This window comes from Telmatherina bonti (genome assembly GCF_933228915.1).
Source record: "Telmatherina bonti genome assembly, chromosome: 21".
Classification (NCBI taxonomy): Eukaryota; Metazoa; Chordata; class Actinopteri; order Atheriniformes; family Telmatherinidae; genus Telmatherina; species Telmatherina bonti.
Window position 1 is genome coordinate 14,919,218 of NC_136630.1, and position 22,123 is coordinate 14,941,340.

At 37.9% G+C, this 22,123-nt stretch overlaps 1 protein-coding gene across 1 annotated transcript in view; it reads right to left on the reverse strand.

The window, feature by feature from the left end:
• Positions 1–13,405, reverse strand: part of adam11 (ADAM metallopeptidase domain 11) — a gene marked incomplete at its 3' end in the record, with an annotated part of 28,397 nt that extends 14,992 nt beyond the window's left edge. The window contains exons 1-4 of the mRNA XM_079260389.1: positions 13,279–13,405; positions 12,889–13,043; positions 7,683–7,759; positions 7,221–7,284 (exon numbers count right to left, since the gene is read on the reverse strand). Coding sequence (XP_079116515.1) covers positions 7,221–7,284; positions 7,683–7,759; positions 12,889–13,043; positions 13,279–13,336 — 354 coding nt within the window. The 5' untranslated portion in view covers positions 13,337–13,405. The remainder of the gene's footprint in view (positions 1–7,220; positions 7,285–7,682; positions 7,760–12,888; positions 13,044–13,278) is intronic.
• Positions 13,406–22,123: the final 8,718 nt, after the last annotated feature.

Here is a 22,123-nt window from a genome sequence, read left to right on the forward strand (position 1 = left end):
TACATGTAGGATTTTCTTTTGTCAAGAAAATATCGATTTAAGCACTTCTTTTAAAAATCCTCTTAAATTCTAGTAATCATTTGATATTAATTTGATTAGCTTATTTTTCTTCCCATCAATTACTGCATGTTATGCTAATGCTAGCCTATGTTAGCTGTCTGGTGCAATCCAAGTCATCAGCTACAGCAGAAAAAGTTTGACTTCTTTTGAGCATATATTAAAGAAGGTTTTAAAATACTGATAAAGAATATGCATTCAAACAGGTGGCTTGTTATAAAGCAGGTAAAATCTAGTGATAGTTACTAACTTGACACCAACATGGTTGCCTTGCCTGTAGAAAAAAAAAAAAAAAAAGCTCTGTTGGGCAGTATCTTGTTTTGTTTTGCTTCTTTAAACCATAACTCATCTGAAGAATAAATCAAAAGGATTTAAGTTCATATTCTTCCCACTTGAACATTTGTATCTGCAGGTCACTGTTGGACTCCATGACTTTATGCTGTGCTTTAGTCATGATGAAGTTTCATTCATTACAACTGGGAACTAAGAAATCTGACTTGAATGGGAACATTGCAAAAGTTTCTGAACTCCAACTTTCCCATTTTATTCATATAATTCCACCAAAATTTACAGGTAAATATAAAATCTAATATAGTACCCAACACATCTTTTTTCAGTAACGTAAACAAAAACAGCTGATGAGTTTTGGATAATGACAATAAAAGCTGGTAAGCCATGGGCAGGAAGGTTCGGTTCTTCAGAGCTGAAGTCCAAAAAGTTTTAAATGTTTCCCTGTTTCAACATACTAGATTCTGATATATAAATCACTGAGCAGAACTTGAGATGTTGCTGGATCCATTTAATGTGAATCAGGTGTTTTAGAGCTGGAAAACATAAAAAAAAAAAATCGGCAGGCTCTCTTGTCATATTTTATCCCCAAGTTTTCAACTTTTATTGATGTTTTGTAAGTTTCCAGATACCAAATTGTGGTAGATCACTAGCAGTAAGATGTTTAACTGTTAGGAATGTTTTCTGGATCTGGGTTAATCATTCATGATGGATAAAATGTAAAAACTGCTTTGGGGTTGAGGGGGATTATTTTTCCCCATTTATTGCAATTCAATAATTATGGGGGAAAAAATGTGAAAGCCTGTTTGCTGGGCTTGCACATTATATAATTATGGAATAACTAATTTACATATTATTCCGAACATAAGTTCCTTCGAAGAAGGTTTCATGATTGTACCTTAAAATATTTACGCTCCTAACACATGTGTTGCCATCTTATATCATTGCTTTTAGTATTGCAAGGTCAAACTGTCAACTGGCTGATCTATGTGCCATCTCATCATCAAATAGACTGCTTGACATGCACATATTAGGTTTTTTTGGGCTGGATCTAAATAACTAGGGGGAAATCAGACTTTTCCTGCAGAAATTCAGCAAACTATCTCAACTGTTTGCATCATAGATGCAGCAAAATATTCATGTCAGAGATGTGTTCACAATAACCCTGAGCCTTGTAAAAGAGATAAAAAGAGGAAAAAAATGAATCAGCTTAGGAGAGGCTGAAGCTTTCTGACTTTGAATTACCAGTATTTAGTGTAATGTGTTTCATCAGTTTGAAACACAAACACTTGATCAAATCTTTACAACATGACAGCTCCTGACTTTCTATCTTGACTGAGGAAACAGACATTTTAAACCATCTTAAAGGCTGATGAATATTTGAGTGCCTCTAAAATAGGTTCAAATAAACTGACAGTGTGAGTGACAGTCTTAGTTGACACTTTCAATTTGGCAGAGCTGCTGAGAAGTGTTACCTCGCCTCCAGACACATTCACCTGATTATTCATAATCCCCCGCAAGGCTCCAGCTGGACGATCGTGTTTTGAATATAGTGTTTCGATGCCGTCTCTCAGTTTACAGTACAGGAACGATCAGATTACGACAATCTGAGAAGACACTGCACCATCAATAAAGAAACCATGCATGCTTTTATTCACTCGAGTTGAAGAGTTGCTAAAAAAAAAATGCTAAGTGAACAGAAGATTTTTTTTTTTTTTTTTTTTAATGATCAAAATAGGCTTATTTTAGGAGGAGAAGATTGCAACCATGTCTTAACTTACATCTTCTTTGATATTATGTGAAAGAGTGAAGGTCAGTGAGGGTCTAATGTATTAGCCCGTAAATTCTACACGTGTTCCATCGATGTTAAAACAATGCTTTTCAAAACATTCTGCTCACAGCTGAAAACGGCGCACTTATGGCGCAGCTACAAAAAGAGTATGCAGTCCCTAACAGTATCATACAATGACTCTCTGTGAAGACTCTTGAAAATCCCAAGACACAGCAGTGCCAGTCAGATGTTTGTGAGCAATAATGTCAGATCTTGTGCTGCTGTTATCAGACATTGTACTTATGCATTCATCTGCAGAGCTCTGAAACAGTCGAATGATATTGTACAAGCTCTGGTCTGTCCTAGGATAAGCTCTGTCAGGTTCACATCTAATATCTGGAAAAACTGGCACTCCTGCCTGTATTTGTAATTCTTCTTCCATTGCACTTCTTTTATTGCATCTACCATTTTATTTTTTTTCCTTTTGATTTTATTTTGCTTAATTTTTTCTATTTCTATAGACCTGGATTCTGTGTCTTTAAGCTTGAATTAAATTGAATTTTCAGGTGTTTGTAATGAACCCCAATATGTCATGTCTGTCACCTGATTGCTGGCTGTCTAGCACAGCTGACAGACGACCCCCCCCCAAAATAAAAAGAGGCAACTCAGACTTGATGTTCTTTGCTAAATTTGGCTAAATTTCCAAGTCCAGTCTGACTTTGCAAAAAGGCTGTGTGTTATGAAACGCATTTTCTGCAAAAACAGGGTGAAAGGGATGTAGGCTACGTTCTGTCATTTCTCATCTTGATCTAATATAAGCTACTGTACTGGCTTCACAGTGAAAGGAAAAGGCTGGTGGGGTTGTCAAGTGCAACACCTTCATCTTGCCTAAAGTCAGTCACGCACAACCCTTTTTTTTTTAATCTGGGAGAAGGTGAAAGCTGCTGTGTGGGAGCTTTATATGAAGCTGTGTCCTTCCATCTGTTAAACATGGTGTCTCGTTCTGAGCAAACAGTTCTGCTTCAAGAAGAATTCATGTATTTAGTCTGTTTTTTTTTCTATGTTTATTTTTACACTGAGAAAGGTATTAGAGCCTCTGGTCTGCAGGGTTTCCTGTGAGGGAAAACTAAGGAATGAGGTCTCTATTTACAGGCTAGTAAAAATAAGCATTTAGTTCATTCATTAAAGGTTAAGTCACAGGGGTAAAACAGATCAAACATGTTGCTAAAAATGATAATTTGCTGATTACAAAACACATGTAGGTGGAAAGGTTTTTTTTTTTTTTAAGTAGACAGAATTAAAGTATAGTTTGGATGTGCCAACAATATTAAATATAACTTTACATTTCTTATAACCAAAGTCATTTAACCCCCAAAAAACAAATGTCTGAATTTCAAGGTAATTCAGACAGCATTTGGAAAATATTTAACTTAAATCAACATAACACTCCTCGATCAGAGTAGAAATATCTTCAATTTACTGTCAACGTTTCACGCTTCATTCATTGACTGAAGCTCCCTGGGTTTGTTTTTTGCTTTGCTATTAACAACTAAAGAGTTCTGCAGTTCAGTCAAGAAAGTCACGAGCTAATGGTTATATGCTTAAAGTGTTTTAATGTTTTATATCCATAATAGAAAATCCAACATCTAACTGTATATTTGTTGATTTCCAACTAATCATTTAGGATGATTTCATACCAGGCCTTCTAAATCAAACCCTACTACGTTAGGTGTGAAAGTTTGGTCCAGTGTGGGAGGTGTGAACGTACAACTGAAGTCTGACACGCATCGAAGCAGCAAACTCTGGTCCAATTAGCATTGGTCTCAGTTCGCATCACATCAACTAAGTACAGGAAGCAGACTACATTTTATGTGACGGAAACAGAGGTTGCCCTGCATTAACCAATCGATAAGTGAGTTTTGTTGTTTTTTCCATCTCTAGTCATCTTTTTCAGTCATTTCTTGATGCAGCTGTGGGGAGGAAAAAAATGTATTTCAAAAGTTTGAGTTTGTTTGAATATGTGCAGTGTGAAAGCAAACCTGGATGAATTATAGATGTGAAAACAACCTTAATATGTCACCTTCTGCTCCTTACATCATTACAAGAGAATATTGCTTTTCTTAAAATTAGCTGTAAAACCTAAAATAGACAACTGTCATAAAAACTCCCAAACAAGCATATATCAACAACTGTGCTTGAATGAAGACTCAGAGTCAAGATGTGAGGTATGAAGGTATATGAGAATGCAATAGCCAGATTAGTGTTTTTCTATCAGTTTGATGTGTGCTTATATGAACTCTCATGCTAGGTACTGTAGCTTTAACACCAGGTCCTGAAGGTCAATGCAGAAACACCATGGCAGGCACAGTTCAGGGTCATAGAGTATGATATATTCAATTAAGACAAAGAAGAAAACTAATGTTGCATTGTTGTACATCACATGCATTTTAGAAACTGATAGTTTGGAGTGTATAGAGGCGTTGTTGTGTTAAATCCCCTCTCATTCATGAATATGGTTTTAAAAAGGCCCAAACTCAGTCTAAGACTGTATAAGTCCATCGGTTTGAGTCTAGACCTGATTTATCTGGTCAAATCCCAGCATATCACGCTCTGCTTAATATTTTCACACTGGCCTCTTACTGTAAGCAGGAAACAAGATTTTAGAGCTTTTACTGACTAAAGATTATGTTTTTTATTTAACTATTCCCTTTAAATTACCAAAATAAAATAAACCCTCTCAGACATCAGCAAATCAAGCTATTTGTAAGCATTGTTTCCGATCTGTTGTAGAATAAAATTTCTTTCATCATTCATACAGCACAGTGAGACAGCCCACAGCACTTAGCAAAGGGCAAGATAATAAATAAATAAAAGGTAGAATTACAAGGCTAAATTGAGGAAATCAAATTGCCTGACACAGCAGACACACACTGACTAAAGGACTCGCCGTGCCTTTCAGAGATGTATGTACTAAACATAATGGACACTCACACATGCAAATAAACCATGTTGCATAAGAACTTGTCTATTAAAGGTGAAATATCATCAGTGACACCAAACCAGAACACTACATCTGAAACGAGTGACTACAACAAGAAATAGCAGCTTGAGCTCAGGATTAGACAGCTAGACAGTCATGTCCCACAGAAAATGGAGGATTGAACTTGACACATACATACACAGGGAGAACATGCAAACTCTGCACAGAAAGGTCACTATTGGAACCTCCCACCTAAGTTTTTTTATATGTGGAATTCACCACATCTTATTAGAACACAAATTTCCTATTATCTTATTCTTTCTACATTAAGCATGTTGTATTAAAGCTGCTTTTGGTTGTAGAAGAAATTTAAAAGGACAAGCACAGCATCTGCTGATTTTGCAAGATATTTTAAAAGAAGGTCGTGAAATATGAATAAAAAAAATTTATTTATAAAAGCTTCAATCAGTTTAAGTCCATTTCTGCTTTTAGCAGCATGTTGTTGAGATTCAATCTGAATGGGACAGACACTAGCTCATCTGAATACCATAAGCCCATAGGGACTAAAAAAAAAGTGACACACAAAGGAATCAAGAGTTTATAGACATACCAATAAAATTAATAAATCCAACTGGAGAAGGTCTGGTTTAATGTGAGAGGGGTGAAAGACACCTTTGTGTAATCAAGCAATCTAGAGATTCTGCGAGTGGTTGTTTACATACATATCAGATTATTAATAAGAATCTTAATAAATAAATTCGTATTAAATTAATCCGAATGACCAAATGTTAGATGATATTTGCAAACTATATACATACATAAGATGAATGGTTTGAAACAAGTGACATTTAGCTAACTAGAGACAACTCAAAGGATCCCTTCACTTTTGGAGTGCATGCCGTGATTTTATTTACAGTAAATTATTTTATGGGCAATAGGTTTCTTTAAAAACAGATCCAACAAGCACTCAGGAGACAACTAAAAATCATTTGAACATTTGCAGCTCTTATAATTGCCAACACACTTCGTGATTCTCTCGGATGGGATTTTGGACCATGCCTTGCTGCGACAACCTTTAGGTTTTTGGGAATGAACCACTTCCTCATCATCATTGTGTCTTTAGTTTCCTTTACATATTATGGATAGAATCCGCCATTATATTTTAACTCAAAGTTCATTAAGTTGGGTTCCACAATATACAGAAAATATAAAGAAAATAGACAAATCAATAGAATAAATAAATGAGACTTTATCATACATGCACATAATATTTAAATATCTGATTTTATCATTTATTTTTACAAATAAACAGTTGATGGTTCCGCTTGTTGTATACATCTTGTTTTAAAAAGGTCAGGCCAGAAGACTGTCCTGTGACTAGTTTAATCCATTTCTGGAAATGATTTGAATTCCCCTCACAATAAGACACAATAGGCCCACATTGGTACTGCTGATGGCTGTTGGTTACCATGGCAGCCATCTACTGATTGGACTGATGGATCTTTGGCAGAAAGAAAGAAGAGTAAAAGAGAAACAGGAAGAAAGGAGAGATGGACAGAGAGTAAAATACAACAGAGGACGACGACAGTCAAACTACAACTGTAACAATCTATCAGAGAAGCAGAAATACAAGTAGTTTTTGGTTTTTGATCAAACATAAGTCATGACAAAAGAGCCTTGTCTGCAATCCAAACATGAGTACTTCTGCAGCTGTTGCTAGAAAGCTGCTTTTCATGCACATATCTTATTGTTCAGGGTTTGTGATTTTGATAGGTTGGATAAACACACGAGCTGCCATTTAAACTCGTCTCCAGACACTTTTTGCTCATTATGATGCTCTGCATGAAGGTCAACTGTACTAAGAATTAGAACAAAACATCCATCACTGGGTTTACCTTTCATTTGTTTAATCAATACAAAAAAGTGTAAAACAACACTGAACTCTAGAGTCAGTACTGTTGGAGAGAGTCAGTTTGGCTGGTTTCCTACAAAGCAAACCAGCTATAAAGAAAAAAAAAAAAAACTCTTGCAGTAAAAGACATGAATATGGTATTTTCCAACTCCTGACAAGTAGGGAAATCATATTTTTTTTGTTGAGATGTTTACATATTTTAATAAACCTACCATGTTCTGTAACAGCTGCTCATCCTCAAAGTGACGCTCCACATAGTCTGTAGAAAGGAGATTGCTGGAAAAACAAGGTTAAAACATTTAGCCTGAACCCGCTGCTGTGTTTTCACACTGCTGTTTTTATTCTGTTGTGCTTATTGGAAAAGTTTAAAGCAGAAATAAACATTCTGACTTCTGCCAGTCTAGCCGACAAGAAGCTGACTCATAAGTAAAACTATGAAGATTCATTTATCCTAAGTGGTTAGAAAGGCTGTGAAAGGTAACAGAGAAATGGGGAAAGAGGAACGAGAGGGGCGGGGTTGTACATTTGGAGAAGTGTCTAGCCTGCAGTTTATTTGTATGATGGTAACAGACAGAAGAAATGCATACAAAGAGATCAGAGTGGGGGCAGCAAGGAAACAATCGAAAAATAGCAGTGTGATTGTGTGACTTCTCCACAGGCATTTGTTTACTTACTGGTTCAGTTCCAGGTCAAGGATGAAGGAGATGCCAAAGGCCTCCACCAAGAAGCTGCTCTGAGCCAGATGGATGGGCTGAAAGGGAGATGGAGGGGGATGTGGGTATTACAAACTGCTAAGAAAAAGGGAAGCACAAAAAGGGATGGACACTAAATATGTCACCTCATTGTGAGAAGTTGTTGCATTTATTTCATCACTTCCAAGTTTCCTATGCTAAAGATATCCAGCAGACATGTTCAAAGTCATCTGGACAGTCCGGCATTTGCAGTTTTAGATTTCATTGATTATCCAGAAGTCAGACGCTACATTTTGTCTACCATCCAACTGCAGATACCAACTACTATCATAACATTTCCAGGCCTGACCAATAAATGATGAGCACAAAATCATTTCTGTGCATCTTAAAGTGACTACGTCTAAAATACAATAACTATTTATACTTAAAGGTTTTGATGAGTGGGTCCCTGCTTTCTTTTTCTTGTTTTAATGGTAAGCATGAGGTAATTTCTGCCAAATTATTCACCTGCTTAACAGCTGTTGGTGGTCAAAACAATCATCACAACACTTAAGAGAAGGAACAAAAAAGGTTCAGAAGGAAAAACTGCAACCCTATTTAGTAAAATTAAATGTCATGAAAATGCACCGTGGGGGAAATTAAAGGTCAAACTATTTTAAATCATGACTGAATCTACATGTTGTACGTTAGCATTTGCACAAAGCATCGTAAAGATGTCATAATTTTTTTCTGAAGAATCAATGGTTTCTGAGGGTTTTCAAGTTGTTTTACTTCTATATGGAATTAATTTACTTTGTCTTTTTCCAGCAGTGAAAAGTTGGTTCATTTCTTCTGCACCATGGGACAAAGCTTCTACACACACACACACACAAAAAAAAACTGTACAGAATAAAACAACACCCACATCCATGTCAAGGTCAGGCAATATTCTTTTCAACCTTAGTTATTTTATATCTGAGCACTGCATGTGTGAGAACAGCAAGAACAAATATAAAGATTCTTAAGATATGTTATAGCAGCAACATTTCTACTTTTAAAATACTAAACCATGTATCTTGAATTACAGCATCCATCACTGATTCAGTTAATGACTCATTAGTTCATCAAGCTTTTCACACCATTGCAAAACTGGAATTGATGGAGAAAATAAAAAAGAAGCAAGCTTGATAAAAGTCCTGATGATAGAAGACATTCTCCTGCAGTGACCTCTCCCTGGGGGCGAGACAGCTCATCCATCCCGGAGGCTTCTGGATAAAACTCTGCGCTGGGACTCATCGGGTCGTCTAAACTCACTCCAAGGTGAACTCTTATCTGCTGCAGAAGGCAGAGTTCTGTGGTGGCCTCTATCGAAATGTACAGGCCAGTTGCAACGCACATCGTATATCATTACTCATAAATCTTAGTCTCAATTTACACCCCCACATGAACCATAAATTAAGAAAGGAAATTATTATAAATCAGTCAAATAAAACAAAACACAGAAATCAAAATTCAAACAGAGGCTGGCTGTAGCTGAGGAGGAGGAGCATCTTTCAACCAGAAAGTTGGGGGATCAATTCCACCTGACTATAAGTGCCCTTGGACAAGATGTCGAACCTTGCGTTGGCCCCTGGTGTGCCCACCAAGGTGTGAGTGTGTGTGTGTGTGTGAATAGGTGACTGTTACATATATGTAAGCATTTTGAGTGGTCAGCATAACTGGAAAAGTGCTATATAAGTACAAGTCCATTTAGCATTCTGGTCATAATTCTGACTTTAGGCTGACAAAAGACTTGATAACTGCCTTATTAAACTATAAAAGTTTACAACATTTTAAAAGTGTAGTGTGTCACAAAAACTAAAGTGAGTCTTAGGAAAATTAATTGAACTTAAAGCTGGGGTAGGTAATGTTGGGGCACTCTGTCTTGGCTCCTCCCCCTCTGCTTTTGCTTGTTGCGTGATGCAAGGCTTTTTTCTTACTACCGCCAAGGAGGTTAGGTTTTTACCGGCGTTTATCTGTTTGTGTTTAAGATTAGTCAAAAATTTATGGATGGCTGTGAATTCAATTTTCAGTTGTTGGAAATGTGAAAAGGAAGAACAGATTAAATTTTGATGATGATCTGTATCGCTGTTTGGATCTAGGAATTTCTTTTAAAAGCCATGGCGGAGGTTTGTGCTCTCCAAGTGCTTTTCTAGTTCGCAGCTTTTTCCACCAATGATTTTCTCTTTTTCGGTTGTTTAGCGGGAGGAGGCAAATAAACCGGGCCGGGTCGGGAAATCCTTTATGCATTTTCTCAGCCATGAAGCTTACCAAATATAAAGTAATGAACAACTTCAATTTGGCCCGAACATTTTGATTGGTCAGAGTTCTTACAGATTTACAGTAAACTGAGGGGTCTAAATATATTTCTTATTGTTCATGATTATAAAATGTATAGACTACTATCAGGACGAGGAACCACTTCACCCAGAGTAAAAAAAAAAAAAAAAAAGTCTCTGAGCAAGATTACCTACCCCAGCTTTAAAACTGTGCTACTCTTGGTATTTAAATTATTTTATCTAATCATAATTTTGAAGTAGTGCAAGAACACACATCACATGTTCATGTCAAAACGAAAAAACAAAAATCTGGATTTTTTCACTTCACAATTTTAAAATCGATTTTTTTGTTTAAAAAAAAAACTGTCTTTTTTAAAAATCAAAATAATCCATTATAAATTTTTTTTCATTTTTATTAATCTTTGTACTTGTCTTCTCTTATAGCAGCAGAATGATGGTCTGGCTACTGTGCTGTTTTTTCTTAATTGAAATCAAGAAAAATAAAAATGTTATATACATTTTTTTGGGTTTTTAATCTACAAAAAACAGCAATATCAAAGAATTGTGAGAATCGCAATTTAAATCAAATCGGCACCCAAAAAATCGGAATTGAATCAGGTGAAAAGCAAATCGTCACAACCCTTTTTATATTTTATATATATATATATATATATATACACATACATACACACACACACACACACACACACACACACACACACACACACACACACACACACACACACACACACACACACACACACAGTATACAAGGTGGGGTGGGGGGGGCTCTTATCCAGAACATTTAAATGGAATCATGAATACATATAAGACATTTTCAATAAGTCACGTTAACAGCAGTTGTCTCTATACAAACTTTGAGAGTATTTAGGATTTCATTCATTCATTTTACTAACCACTCGGTCCAATTAAGAATCACAGGGAAGCTGGAGCCAGTCCCAGCAATCATGGGGAAAGAGGCAAGGCACACCCTGGACAGGTTGCCAGTCCATCACAAGGTACATGACCAAATTCTCAGTTCCTATTCATCATTTGGCAGACCTAGGTATTCTTAATAGATGAATCCATAAAACTGAAGTGTCATCTAATGTAAAATATTTTAATATATTTCGTTTGCTGTTTAAAAAGATTATCAAAATAAAAAAAATTTAAAAAACATGTTGAATCTGGTTGCCACCCTATTTCTCTATATTCCTCATTCTTACTTGCTAGTGTAAATGTGTTGCTACTTGAACATTACCAGCTCAGAAGGCACATCTCACGACTAAAAGAGACTCTTGTTTCCAAGAAGTTACTGAAGATAGATTCAGTTGAATAAGCAATCATATTTAATAACTGCATGTAACAAAGAGATAGTCTATCAACATGTTGCCAAATCCTTGGTCAGTCATGTTTTTACAAGTTGTTTGCAATGCTGATATGAGGTTATTCAACTAGCTGAATTTTAAGAAAAAAAAAAAGAGAGCAAGAGGGAAAGAGAAAGTAGCTTCTGTCAAATTCACATATAAGACAATCTCTCTACAGCAGGGGTGCCAAGGTTCAGTCCTTAAAATCCACCATCCTTGTCCAACACACCTGAATCAAATAAATGTGTCATTACTGGGCCTTTGCAGAGCTGGATGACATGTAGAGGAGGGAATTCAGATTTCTAGTTCAGATGTGTTGGAAAAGAGATGCATCTGAAAGTTTCAGGGTGGCTTATCTCAAGGACCAGACTTGGGCACGCTTGCGCTATACAGTGTGTCACATGCAGTCAAAAACAGTTCTGCTGTTTCCAGCTCATATTTAAGGGCTCCTTCAGTTTCATTAAAAGAGCTCATGAAACAACATGCTGACCAGAGGGCAGCTCAAGGTCAAACCTGTGTCATATTCACTGACTGGCCAGCCAGCTGCTGGCTGACAGTGTTCATAGAAAGGTAACAAGACACGCAGGTAGAGGTGTGAAATATAATCTAATGGGGTGAAAAGGAGCAAGAGGGTGAAAGGAGGTGTCTTAAATGTGCAGGTTGTCATGTGTGGGGGGTATAGGGTGGGACTGAAGTGACAGAAAATGACATCAAGTGAGAAGCACCTGAAAGTGAGCAACTTTTTTCTTTTTTTTTTTGTACTTTACAGCACATACTGAGGTTTGCCTGCTTAAAAATGACACAATTTCAACTTTAAACAATGCAGTATAGAAAATTTACTTAAAAATATACAAAGGGATTAATAAAATTACAACTACCTTAAGACATATGAAAGTATTTAGTAATCTAAGCACAGAATATCATACATAAAATGTGTTTTTAAGTGAATAAATACTCGTTCATTCATTTTCCTACCCGCTTAATCCAATTCAGGGTCGTGGGGAAGCTGGAGCCTATCCCAGCAGTCTTTGGGCGAAAGGCAGGGTACACCCTGTACAACTCGCCAGTCCATCGCAGGGCCACACAGAGACAAACAACCACTCACACTCACACTCACTCCTATGGGCCATTTAGAGTAACCAATTAACCTAACATGCATGTCTTTGAACGGTGGGAGGAAGCCGGAGTACCCGGAGAGACTCCACACAGAAAGACTACTGATCAAGCCTTGCTCCAGCCAAGGATCAAACCAGCAACCTTCTTGCTGTGAGGCCACAGTGCTGCTAACCACCATACCACCTGCAGCCCCATTAAGTATTTGTGCCTTTATTTCGAGATAATGTTCAGTTGTGGCTGTTTCTCAAAATTTAATAGAGTAAATTTAAAGGGCTATTAATGAAGTTCAGATCTATTCTCAACCACAACCAAACAATTGACATCAAGAGTAACATGATGATAAATGTGAGTTCACGTGATGGTGGGGAGATGTGTGTAAAGTTGGTCACAGATGCAAGCAAAGCTAACCTGCTGCACGCCAGCTGCAAGGTTTTTAACCCGTGTGTCCAGGTGGTTGTGCAGCAGCTCCTCCTGAGTGTGGATCTGCTGCAGCAGCCGCTTGGGCTGAACAACCTCCTCTGCAGGCGGCAGCCTTCCCTCCAGACTCACCCATTCCTTCAGACCTGCAGACAAAGACAGCAATGACTACCTGGACCACAGATCTGAGTGATGTCTGAATAAATCCATACTCTCCTTTCACAGGGGTCACTCATCAGCGCTTCATGTAATAGACTGAATACAAGCAGGTGTGGCCAATATAAATTAACCTTTTTTTCCTTTTTTTTTTTTTTTTAAATATCTAAACATGGGTTCCTTGCTCTAAACAACGTCTTGGAAGAAAGCGCGGGAGCCTCTTACCTGTCTGGGCACACCTTGCACACACTGCAGCGAACAGCAGGCATCTCACAGCGAGCATGATGCTCACATAGTCCCAGTGATTTCCTCGGTGTTGCGCCGTTAGATGAACTGACAGGAGCCGCGAGCGGAGCGGAGCTGCTATGGACCGCGATGACACACACAACAGCTGGTAACCTTTAAACGCGACGCCCACATTTCTCACCCCCTTTCTTCCGCGTGCCAGTTAGAAACACTGAAAGGGGCTGTTGTTCTCGGTTCAAGCGCTCCACACGTGTGTCTTCTGCTAGAGAAGCTGCGCGAGGGACCACGAGCTTGGAAACAAGGAGCACGTGGGACTTAACGTACCAGCCTCTCCACTACGTGGTGAATCCAGGTCCAAAACACCTGCTGGGACTTCAACACGTAAAGTGCACCGCATAAATAATCAAAGCAGTGCTATCTGTTGCCTGGAGTACGTTTGATTGTTTAAAGGATTCACCTTTTGTTTTCAGTTATGACTTTTTTTTTTTTTTTTTTTTTAACTTATAAATGTATTTATAATTTGCATAATAATGCACCAACTTTTCTTCAAACTCCCCACATTTTTCCACTTTTAGACAAAGTTGGCAGGAAAACCTGAGTTCATCAGCAGGCCTGTTGGGTCTTGTTCAGACAGGTTTTAGAAACTGCTCCTGCATTACATCTAGATAGTAAAAGCCCTTCTTCACACATTTACGGAGATTACATATCAAATATTGTCTATGCCAGCAGGATGAGATGAGCTAACAGGACACATTGACCTGCAGCTGTCCTTCTTCATTCCCTTTCATTTCCAAAGGAATAGTCAGCATTTAGCAAATTGATAAAAACATCGTCTTCACTCCAAGGGTATTTTTTATCGTTAAAACCATTTATTTACAAAAACACTACAAGATTTAACCTCATATTTCCATTAGAGAACCTACTCGACTACTGTGGCATTTCCCTTAGTTTTCAATGTACCTGTAACAAGTTTAATAGGCGGTAAGGCTTATGGGCGATGTTTAAATGATAAGAGTCAGCAGAAGTCTTCCAAGTGCAGGTAGTGTACTTTACTAAGGAGTAATTGACTCTCCTTGTCACAGCTCGCCCTCTGGCCCACCTTCAAAAGGCAGGTAAAGCTGTGTGACATTAATCAGATGGTTGGTGTCATAGGCAGCCAGTCTGCTCTATGAAGCCTTTCCTGTGTGACCATAAACATCGTCTCATGTGGGATCTGATCCAGGCGTAGCACTTACAGTAATTGAGTAATGCCCCCTTTCAGAAAGGCCTCATTAAATTCTCAGTACCACCATGAGTTCCCGGACAAAGCTGCCAAACAACTACAGTCAGCACAACATACAGAATATTGCTTGGAGGGTCTGTTCTCCAGGAACTGAAAGGAAGAATCTTCTAAATTCCTGGAAAATGCAGCATAATAGAGCTTCAACGATATAGGCTATAATTCAATAATTTCCTCTTAAAACAGCTAATTATTACACTCCAGTCAGTTAAGACTTAATTAATTAATAATTATTCAGTGTATACTTATTTTTCATGAGATTATGCACTGCACACTTCAAAGTCAAAGACTTTCTTTCAGGTAGGAGCTCATTCAGTTCATCCAGTGAAAAAAAGTCTAGAAAACCACAGTCAGTGCTGAACCTCCACAATCTGTACCACAGTCCTGGAAAACGCTGAAGCGTCCGGGTCCTCCCCACACAGGGAAGTGGCTGCAGCTGGCGACTGAAGGACAGCGTGTAGATGGGACTCGTAGCTGGTGTTGTGCATCCAGGGACATGGCCTGTGGAGGAGTTCTTTGTCAAGCTCACAGTTCTGCTCCATGGGCGTCAGCGGTGCAGCTGAGGTGGCATCCAGGTTTGACAGCAGGTTGCAGTCCCAGTCAGACTCTGATGATGAAGAAGAGACCATGGCTTGGTCTGGAATGAGGGCTGGCTCGATGCAGATAGAGGTAGCGTGAGAAAGTGAAAACTGAGAATCCTGACTGGAAATTGCAATGGGAGGTTTATCGGTGGCATCAGGGGGATCAAAGTTTTTTGCTTTGGGGGGCAGCAGACATGAAGGCTGATCATCAGCAGAGTCAGCTTGGTTATGTACCTGAGTGACATACTCTACAGCAGGAAAAGAAAAAGAGGTAGAAGTTTGTTGTAAACCAATCATATCTACAGAGGAATAAGTAAATGACATGGAAATATCTGGGTCAGGACAAGGCTGCTTTAGATGAGAAGAGTCCTTTTCAAATAAACAGCCAGAGTCTGTTATCTTGTCCCTTTGTAGTTTGGCAGCTTTGAGCCTTGGCTCAGACCAGCTTCCACTGTGCCTGAATGAAGCTGTTCTCCTTTTACTTTGGCTCTGTTCAGGACTGGCAGATCGACAGCGCTTTTTGGGGTTTGGTGCTACAGCTGACGGATGAGGAAGGGAATGAGGTCCATGTGACGACACAGCAGCACAAATTAAATGTCTGCTAGAACATACGAGTCCACTAAACCCAGCAAGCTCCTCTGGATTTGATTCTCCCTCTTTCTCAGCATTGGGAGTCACCGATAAAAGCAGTGGAACAGAAAGTGGAACCGTGGACACACACTCTGCAATGTCCATTTCAGCTGGAGTGTATCCTCCCAAAGTCTCATCTCTAGTGGACTTTTGAGGACTGAGGATAGGGGGGTCTGAATAGTGACACTGTTGTTCAATAATGTGGGGAAAATATGGGACTTGGGGGCTGAGAACTGGAGGCAGGGCGTAAGGGTCAAGGAAAAGACAAGAATCAATGGGACATGAAATAACTTTAGGCTTTTGGTCTAGTTGATCCTGGGCTTGTGGTTCAACAGTCAACACAGGCACGGCTGAGATTGAAGCATGAGACTGTATACAAGAGAAGTAGCAGTCTGTCTTAAGACTGAGAGGAGGAGAGTCAGCAGGGAAAGCATCTGGATTTGGGGTAGTAACATTAACTCCTGCTAATGGACTGACAGGGTCAGAGGAAAGAGGGGTTGAGGTAGGACTGGAAATGTGAGTGTCACATGATGAACCTTGTCTCTGCAGGTCCTTAACAGTATGCTTCATCTCACTATCAGTAAGGGGCTCCAGTTCACAGGTATCATGGATGGGCAGGGGAGTTGGTGGTCTGGAGAAAAAAACAAATAAAACTTGTTTAAAAAAAAAAAAAACAGACAAAGCCTCTATGGTTTTATTGAACAAGCAATTATACAATGCTAAGATAAAGTTGGCAATAATCAAAGTTCACCTGTTTAGCTTTTCTTTTGATTTCTGGGATGGAGTGGGGTCAAATCCCGGAAGCATTTCAGCCACAAGCTGATCCACTGATGTGTAGTTTGAGTGATCCAGCACAAATGATCGGTGCTGATCAGTCTGTAAGTGCTACAAAGACAGAGATGACATCATGTGGTGAATGGGGAAAACATTGCAAGCAAAAGAAAAAAAGCAGTTCTGAAAGATTCTCACCTCCTCTAGATTACTGAAGGACTGGCGACAGCATTCGCAGTAAGAGACGTCCTTTTTGCGTGGCCGCCAAGCTGAAGGAATAAAACTGGGCAGACTCTGAGATTTTTCCTGAATTTCATCTTTCTTTTCCCTAATTACAAAAGAATAAATTGGTAGTTTAACAGACTTCAACAGCGTTAAACTCTGAAAAAATTATTTCTCATTTTGTTTTACCATCACTTTCACACAATAAATGCAAATCCAGACTGTCCCCTATCAATGTACTGTTATATTTGAGTTGAGCAAACCTTGTTTTATCGTTTCTTTGCTCCGACTGTTTCTCAAACCGAGGAGGAGGAGGAGGCTCAAAGGGGCTGAATCGGCCGGAGTAGTACAGAGCAGGAAAGGTCATAGACTGCATATGCAAGGGCTTGTATTTTCTGGATATATTGCATAAAAAAAGAGAAGAAGAAGAAAATGTGTTGGGGCATAAAACCAGAAAAAAAAACAAAAAACAGTGCAACAATGCTGTAATTTTTATACCCTCCTGGCAGAGACAGTATTTTTCTTTTAAATCCTTAAACATTTGTCAACAGGAAACATTTCCAAGCACTAAGAAAAACTTGAGCTGTTTGAATTGACAGTGACCCTAGCTGGGCTTCTCGATATCATAGGTTCATCGTCACAATCCAAACTTAGCCAGAGTACGTCAATGAATGTAAGAGAGGGAAAATAAAAGGACCCGTTAACACATAGAGGTCCCCTGCAGGAAGAGGCAGTGCTGCTTACAAAGCTTCATCAAAAAGAAATCGAATCTGCTCGAGCTCTGGACTCCTGGGGAGCTGCTCCACAGGAGGTGGGGGGAGCCGCTTGTCACGTTACATCATGGGACTTCTTAACAGGTTCAATTAAGACAATCGTCTGGATGAAATGCATACCTGCACACTTATTTCTCAGTAAGACCTGAAATTTTTTACCTTACAGTCATCATTATACATGGCCAGCAAAAAGAAAAGGTATTTTATCTAAGACTGAAGAATTATGAGGATTGTCACTCGTACGTTTTTCTTTTTGCTTGAATTATTTGAGTAGAATGAAAATATTGAGGATTTCAGAAGTGGACTTGGCTTTAATAATTTCATAAGAAACTGTTCAAAAGACATTTTAATGGCTTTCTAAGGAAAAGAAACTTTGTTTTCAAGAGAACTTGAACCACTACACAAAATAAACCACTCAAACTGAAACCTACCGGCTTATGTCTTCAATTTTAAGATATGGAGACCTCAACGCTACAGCTGTGAACAGGAGAAATAACGATTAATAGAAAAGCAATTAAATCAATGAAGCAAAACAATGTGGCGAGAAACCAGAATTGAAGAACTTGTGATGAATCTAACCTTTGACAGAAGGAAAACTTTGGTTGATCGAGGCTTTCTGCATTTATGACAACAATAAAAAAAAACATTAAATCGTAAGGCTGATTTCAATGAGTCTTGCAAATTATTACAATTATTCTGATTACAGTGCTTCTAACTTTTCCAACAGTATCAAGAACATTTGTTTAAAAAAAAAAAAAAAAAAACTAATCCATGCAAAGTGACTTTATTTTCTCCTTAAAAGATCAAACTTGATGAAAACAATCAGTCTAAACTCTTACCTCTGTTCTCTTGTTTTTAGCACTGAAGCTGTCTCGAGTCAGTTGTTTCACATATGAAAGGACATCTGTTACGGCATTAAGGAACACATCATTTCAAAACAGCAATTACAAACGTTCAGTGTGCAATGTTTCTGCCTAATCTTGGACGGGTTGCACTGGAATGGAATTTATCCACTGTGAGATGAATAAAGTTCAATCAATCAAATCACACGCATGTGTTTTATGTCCACATTTAAAAACAAATCATGTGCAACAGAAGAACTCTTTTTCTCTTTAGAAATTATTTTATTTATTATATATATTTGAGACCTTTGAAAGTACTATGTAAATGTATGTACTATGTAAGTATTAGAAAGATCAGGTTTTTGTTTGCTTTTACATTCTGGTAGGAAAAACATCTAGTCTTACCAGTGCATGAGGCCAAAGAAAAATACCAGGTTTTCAATTTTTAAATTGTCCCACACTGAACAAAAGAAGGTTTGTTGGTCAAAAACCACTGATGAGAACAAATCAAAAGTACTCAAACGGTGCCATCTTCTGCTAGCGCAGCCTCATTACAAGTTAATCATGCTCAGTAATATCTGATCATCACTCGGTTAAAAGGATACCATCCGCAAGCAAAATTTTTACTCCCCATGATTTTGCATTAGATAAAACACAGCTCTTCTGCAGTCGCTCCTGCAAGACATAACATTCCGAAAAATAATATCAATGCAATCATCATAAACTTAGAAGTCACTGATTAATATGTTACAACCCATTTTAGCTCCTGACTTACATTATTGCGAATAGCTTTTTCAAGCATAGCCTTTCCTCTGCTGCCACAAGCCTGTGGAGACATACACAGATCACACATTTAATGTTTACAGATTTACAGTACTTCTCAATCCATAAATACTTCAGTGGGACCCAAAGGGATAAGGCCAGAAGCTGTTAATCACTGAATCAGGATAATTGAAACTAGTACTATCTCAAACAATTTCTGCATAATAAAAAAAAATTAAAAGTTTTAAAAATGTTTGAATGAGAGCTTTGAATGGCAGATAAGCTGCAGACTGTTTATTCAGACAATATTGAACAAAACACATTTAATTAGTAGGAAGAAGCAACATATAGTCTTGGTTTTTTTTTTTACTTTGTGATACAGAGAAGAAACGATTTACTGGAGTCTGTTTGATTATCAATCAGAACTGAGACAGACTTAGGCTATTTTCCAGACTATAAATCGCTCCAGATAGTAAGCTGCAAAAAATGCATCATGAAGAGGCAAAAATAACTTCTTTTTTTTTTATCTGATAAATTTTTCTCCACACAAAACAATAAAGTGAATATGTGTCAATTATTTATTTTAACCAACCAATTATTTTTACTAGACAAAATGAAACTCAAGAGATCTCATAGCCTAGAACACTTTGTGTTCAAGTCTGCTTTCCTACTAACGGACCACTGTTGCGAATAGTAATGTTTCTGAAGCATTCTGCGTTTAGCAAAATACCACACAAAGGTCTCTCGCTGCTGACACATCACCAAGGGAAAACCATAAAGGATGGCTCATCCGCCAGAGGAAGAGGGGTTTCTTCTTTTGTTTGTTGTTCCAGTACTAATTGCATCACCTTATATTTAAATGATAGTTTTTTTATGTTTATGATGCAGGCAGGTATGCACCTCCACAAAAAATTAAGTAAATTATATAATCAATGGCATTCCCTCTCTCCATACTTTAAAGCCAAGCAGCCTTATGTTAAAGATTTCAGGTTATTTGATCACAGGTTTTAAAACATGTTTAAATGACTCACCGTCAGTCTAGGAGTTCCTGGTTGCTGTTCAGGATTGGTAAAGCCCCTCTCCTGCAGCGTAACTGGATGCTGAGTTCCTTTACCCTTTGCCCCTCCTTTGGTAACGACACACTTCTCATCCGTTTGGCCTTCATGGTTTCCAGTTAGTACAAAGCTCACATCTTTGTGGAGGAAACTCTCAACCCTCTTCAGAACAACAAAAAAGTTCGTAAGTTATTGCTCAGTTTATTTTTAGTACAGTCTCAAAACGTTGTTTTTACGCAGTCTAACTTAGGATTCATTTATTCATTTCTTAACCACATGGTTCAATTAAGGGTCACAGGGAAGCTGGAGTCAATCCCAGCAATCACTGGGCAAGAGTCAGGGAAAAACCTGGTCAGGTTGCTAGTCCATCACAGTAACTTGGAAATCAAATAAGCAAAATGGAGGAGAGTATTGAACTCTTATCAGTTAAGCTTTTCATTTGGGTCGTTATGTACATGATTGATGAACACATCACTCTCAAAAGAAAACTAAACTACAACATTTTCCTGGCAATAAGCAATAATTACTGTCATCTTAGCCAAATTCTTGTAGAAAATTCTTGTAATCAAAGTGATTATATTGATGGTAAGCTACATGTGTATCCACAGCAGGCCAGGGGCAGACTGATAGAAATATGGTACCAAGTCTTTGCCAACAGCCTCTCAGACCAACACCAAACATTTACACAAAATCATACCCCAGCAATGCCACCACCGCAGGCATGGTGAGTGAAATGTCTTGACTAGGACAACCTACTCTACCACCTGAACCACTGCTGCTGATACCCAAGTAAAAAAACCTTACAATGATTCTTTAGCCTAAAAGAAAATACACATTATTTTTTTTTGTTGCATTAATTTCCATTAGCGCTTGTAAGACACACTTCAGTAACATTTTCACACAAGCTTACCCCTCCTAAAAAAGATATGGCCTCCAAAAGCAGGGCTGTTGAGCGTTTCCCCACATTGTCAAGGTAGAAAGTCTTTCCCTTTAGCTTCTTTTCCCCTGAAGACAGTCTTCCAAGAAGTCCTCGCTCCTTAGAAAACTGCTTCGATTCCATGATCCTGGTGCAGAAGGGAAACCCAAAAGATTACAATCGAACATCAGAAATCAAAATTAAGGAAACCCAAACAGGTGTTAATTAAATGCGTAAACATAAACACTCATGTCCAGACAGCCATGACCAAGTAAAACCTCTTTTTGATCATTTTAAATCTATCAAAGTTAGAAATAAATAAATTATAATAAATAAATATGAAAGAACATGAAAAAATAAGAAATCAATCATATTTTGTGTATGTTTTTTTCCAACTGCAACCTAACTCTTTCAAATGAGTTTACTGCTATGTTTTTTGTTTGGTTGGTTTTTCCCGGAATGCAATTTAAAAGACTTTCCTTTAAGATATTATTGGGTTTTTAAGTGGCACAAACAAGGAAATGACATGTTGTCAAAGTAAAGACAGTACATCATTTGGTTATATAGTATTGATCAGAGTGACAAGACATTCAGACGAGTTTTTCATGAATTGAGGTCAAATTAAGATTAAAATATAAACGAAAATGCCTGGCCACATTTAAAAGTCTACCCTGAAGTATAAGAAACTAAAAAAAAGCTAAAGTAATTGCTTGGTTTACGGAGAGATGCTGATTAAACTAGACCCATCCAAAATATGTATTTATTTAATCTGAATTGATCATTAATCATTCAGTTTCGACATATTTGAGTAAGCTTTATTGTATCATTTATCTATTAACATCCCATTTTTCCAAAAGGTAATCTCTTGCAAAACATGTTTTAAAGCTAGCAACACACATTACATCCCACTTACATATCTAATAACTTTCTTTATTAGACTGGCATATAATAACTCAATTTCACTTTCATTATTACCATCTCATCATTATAAGT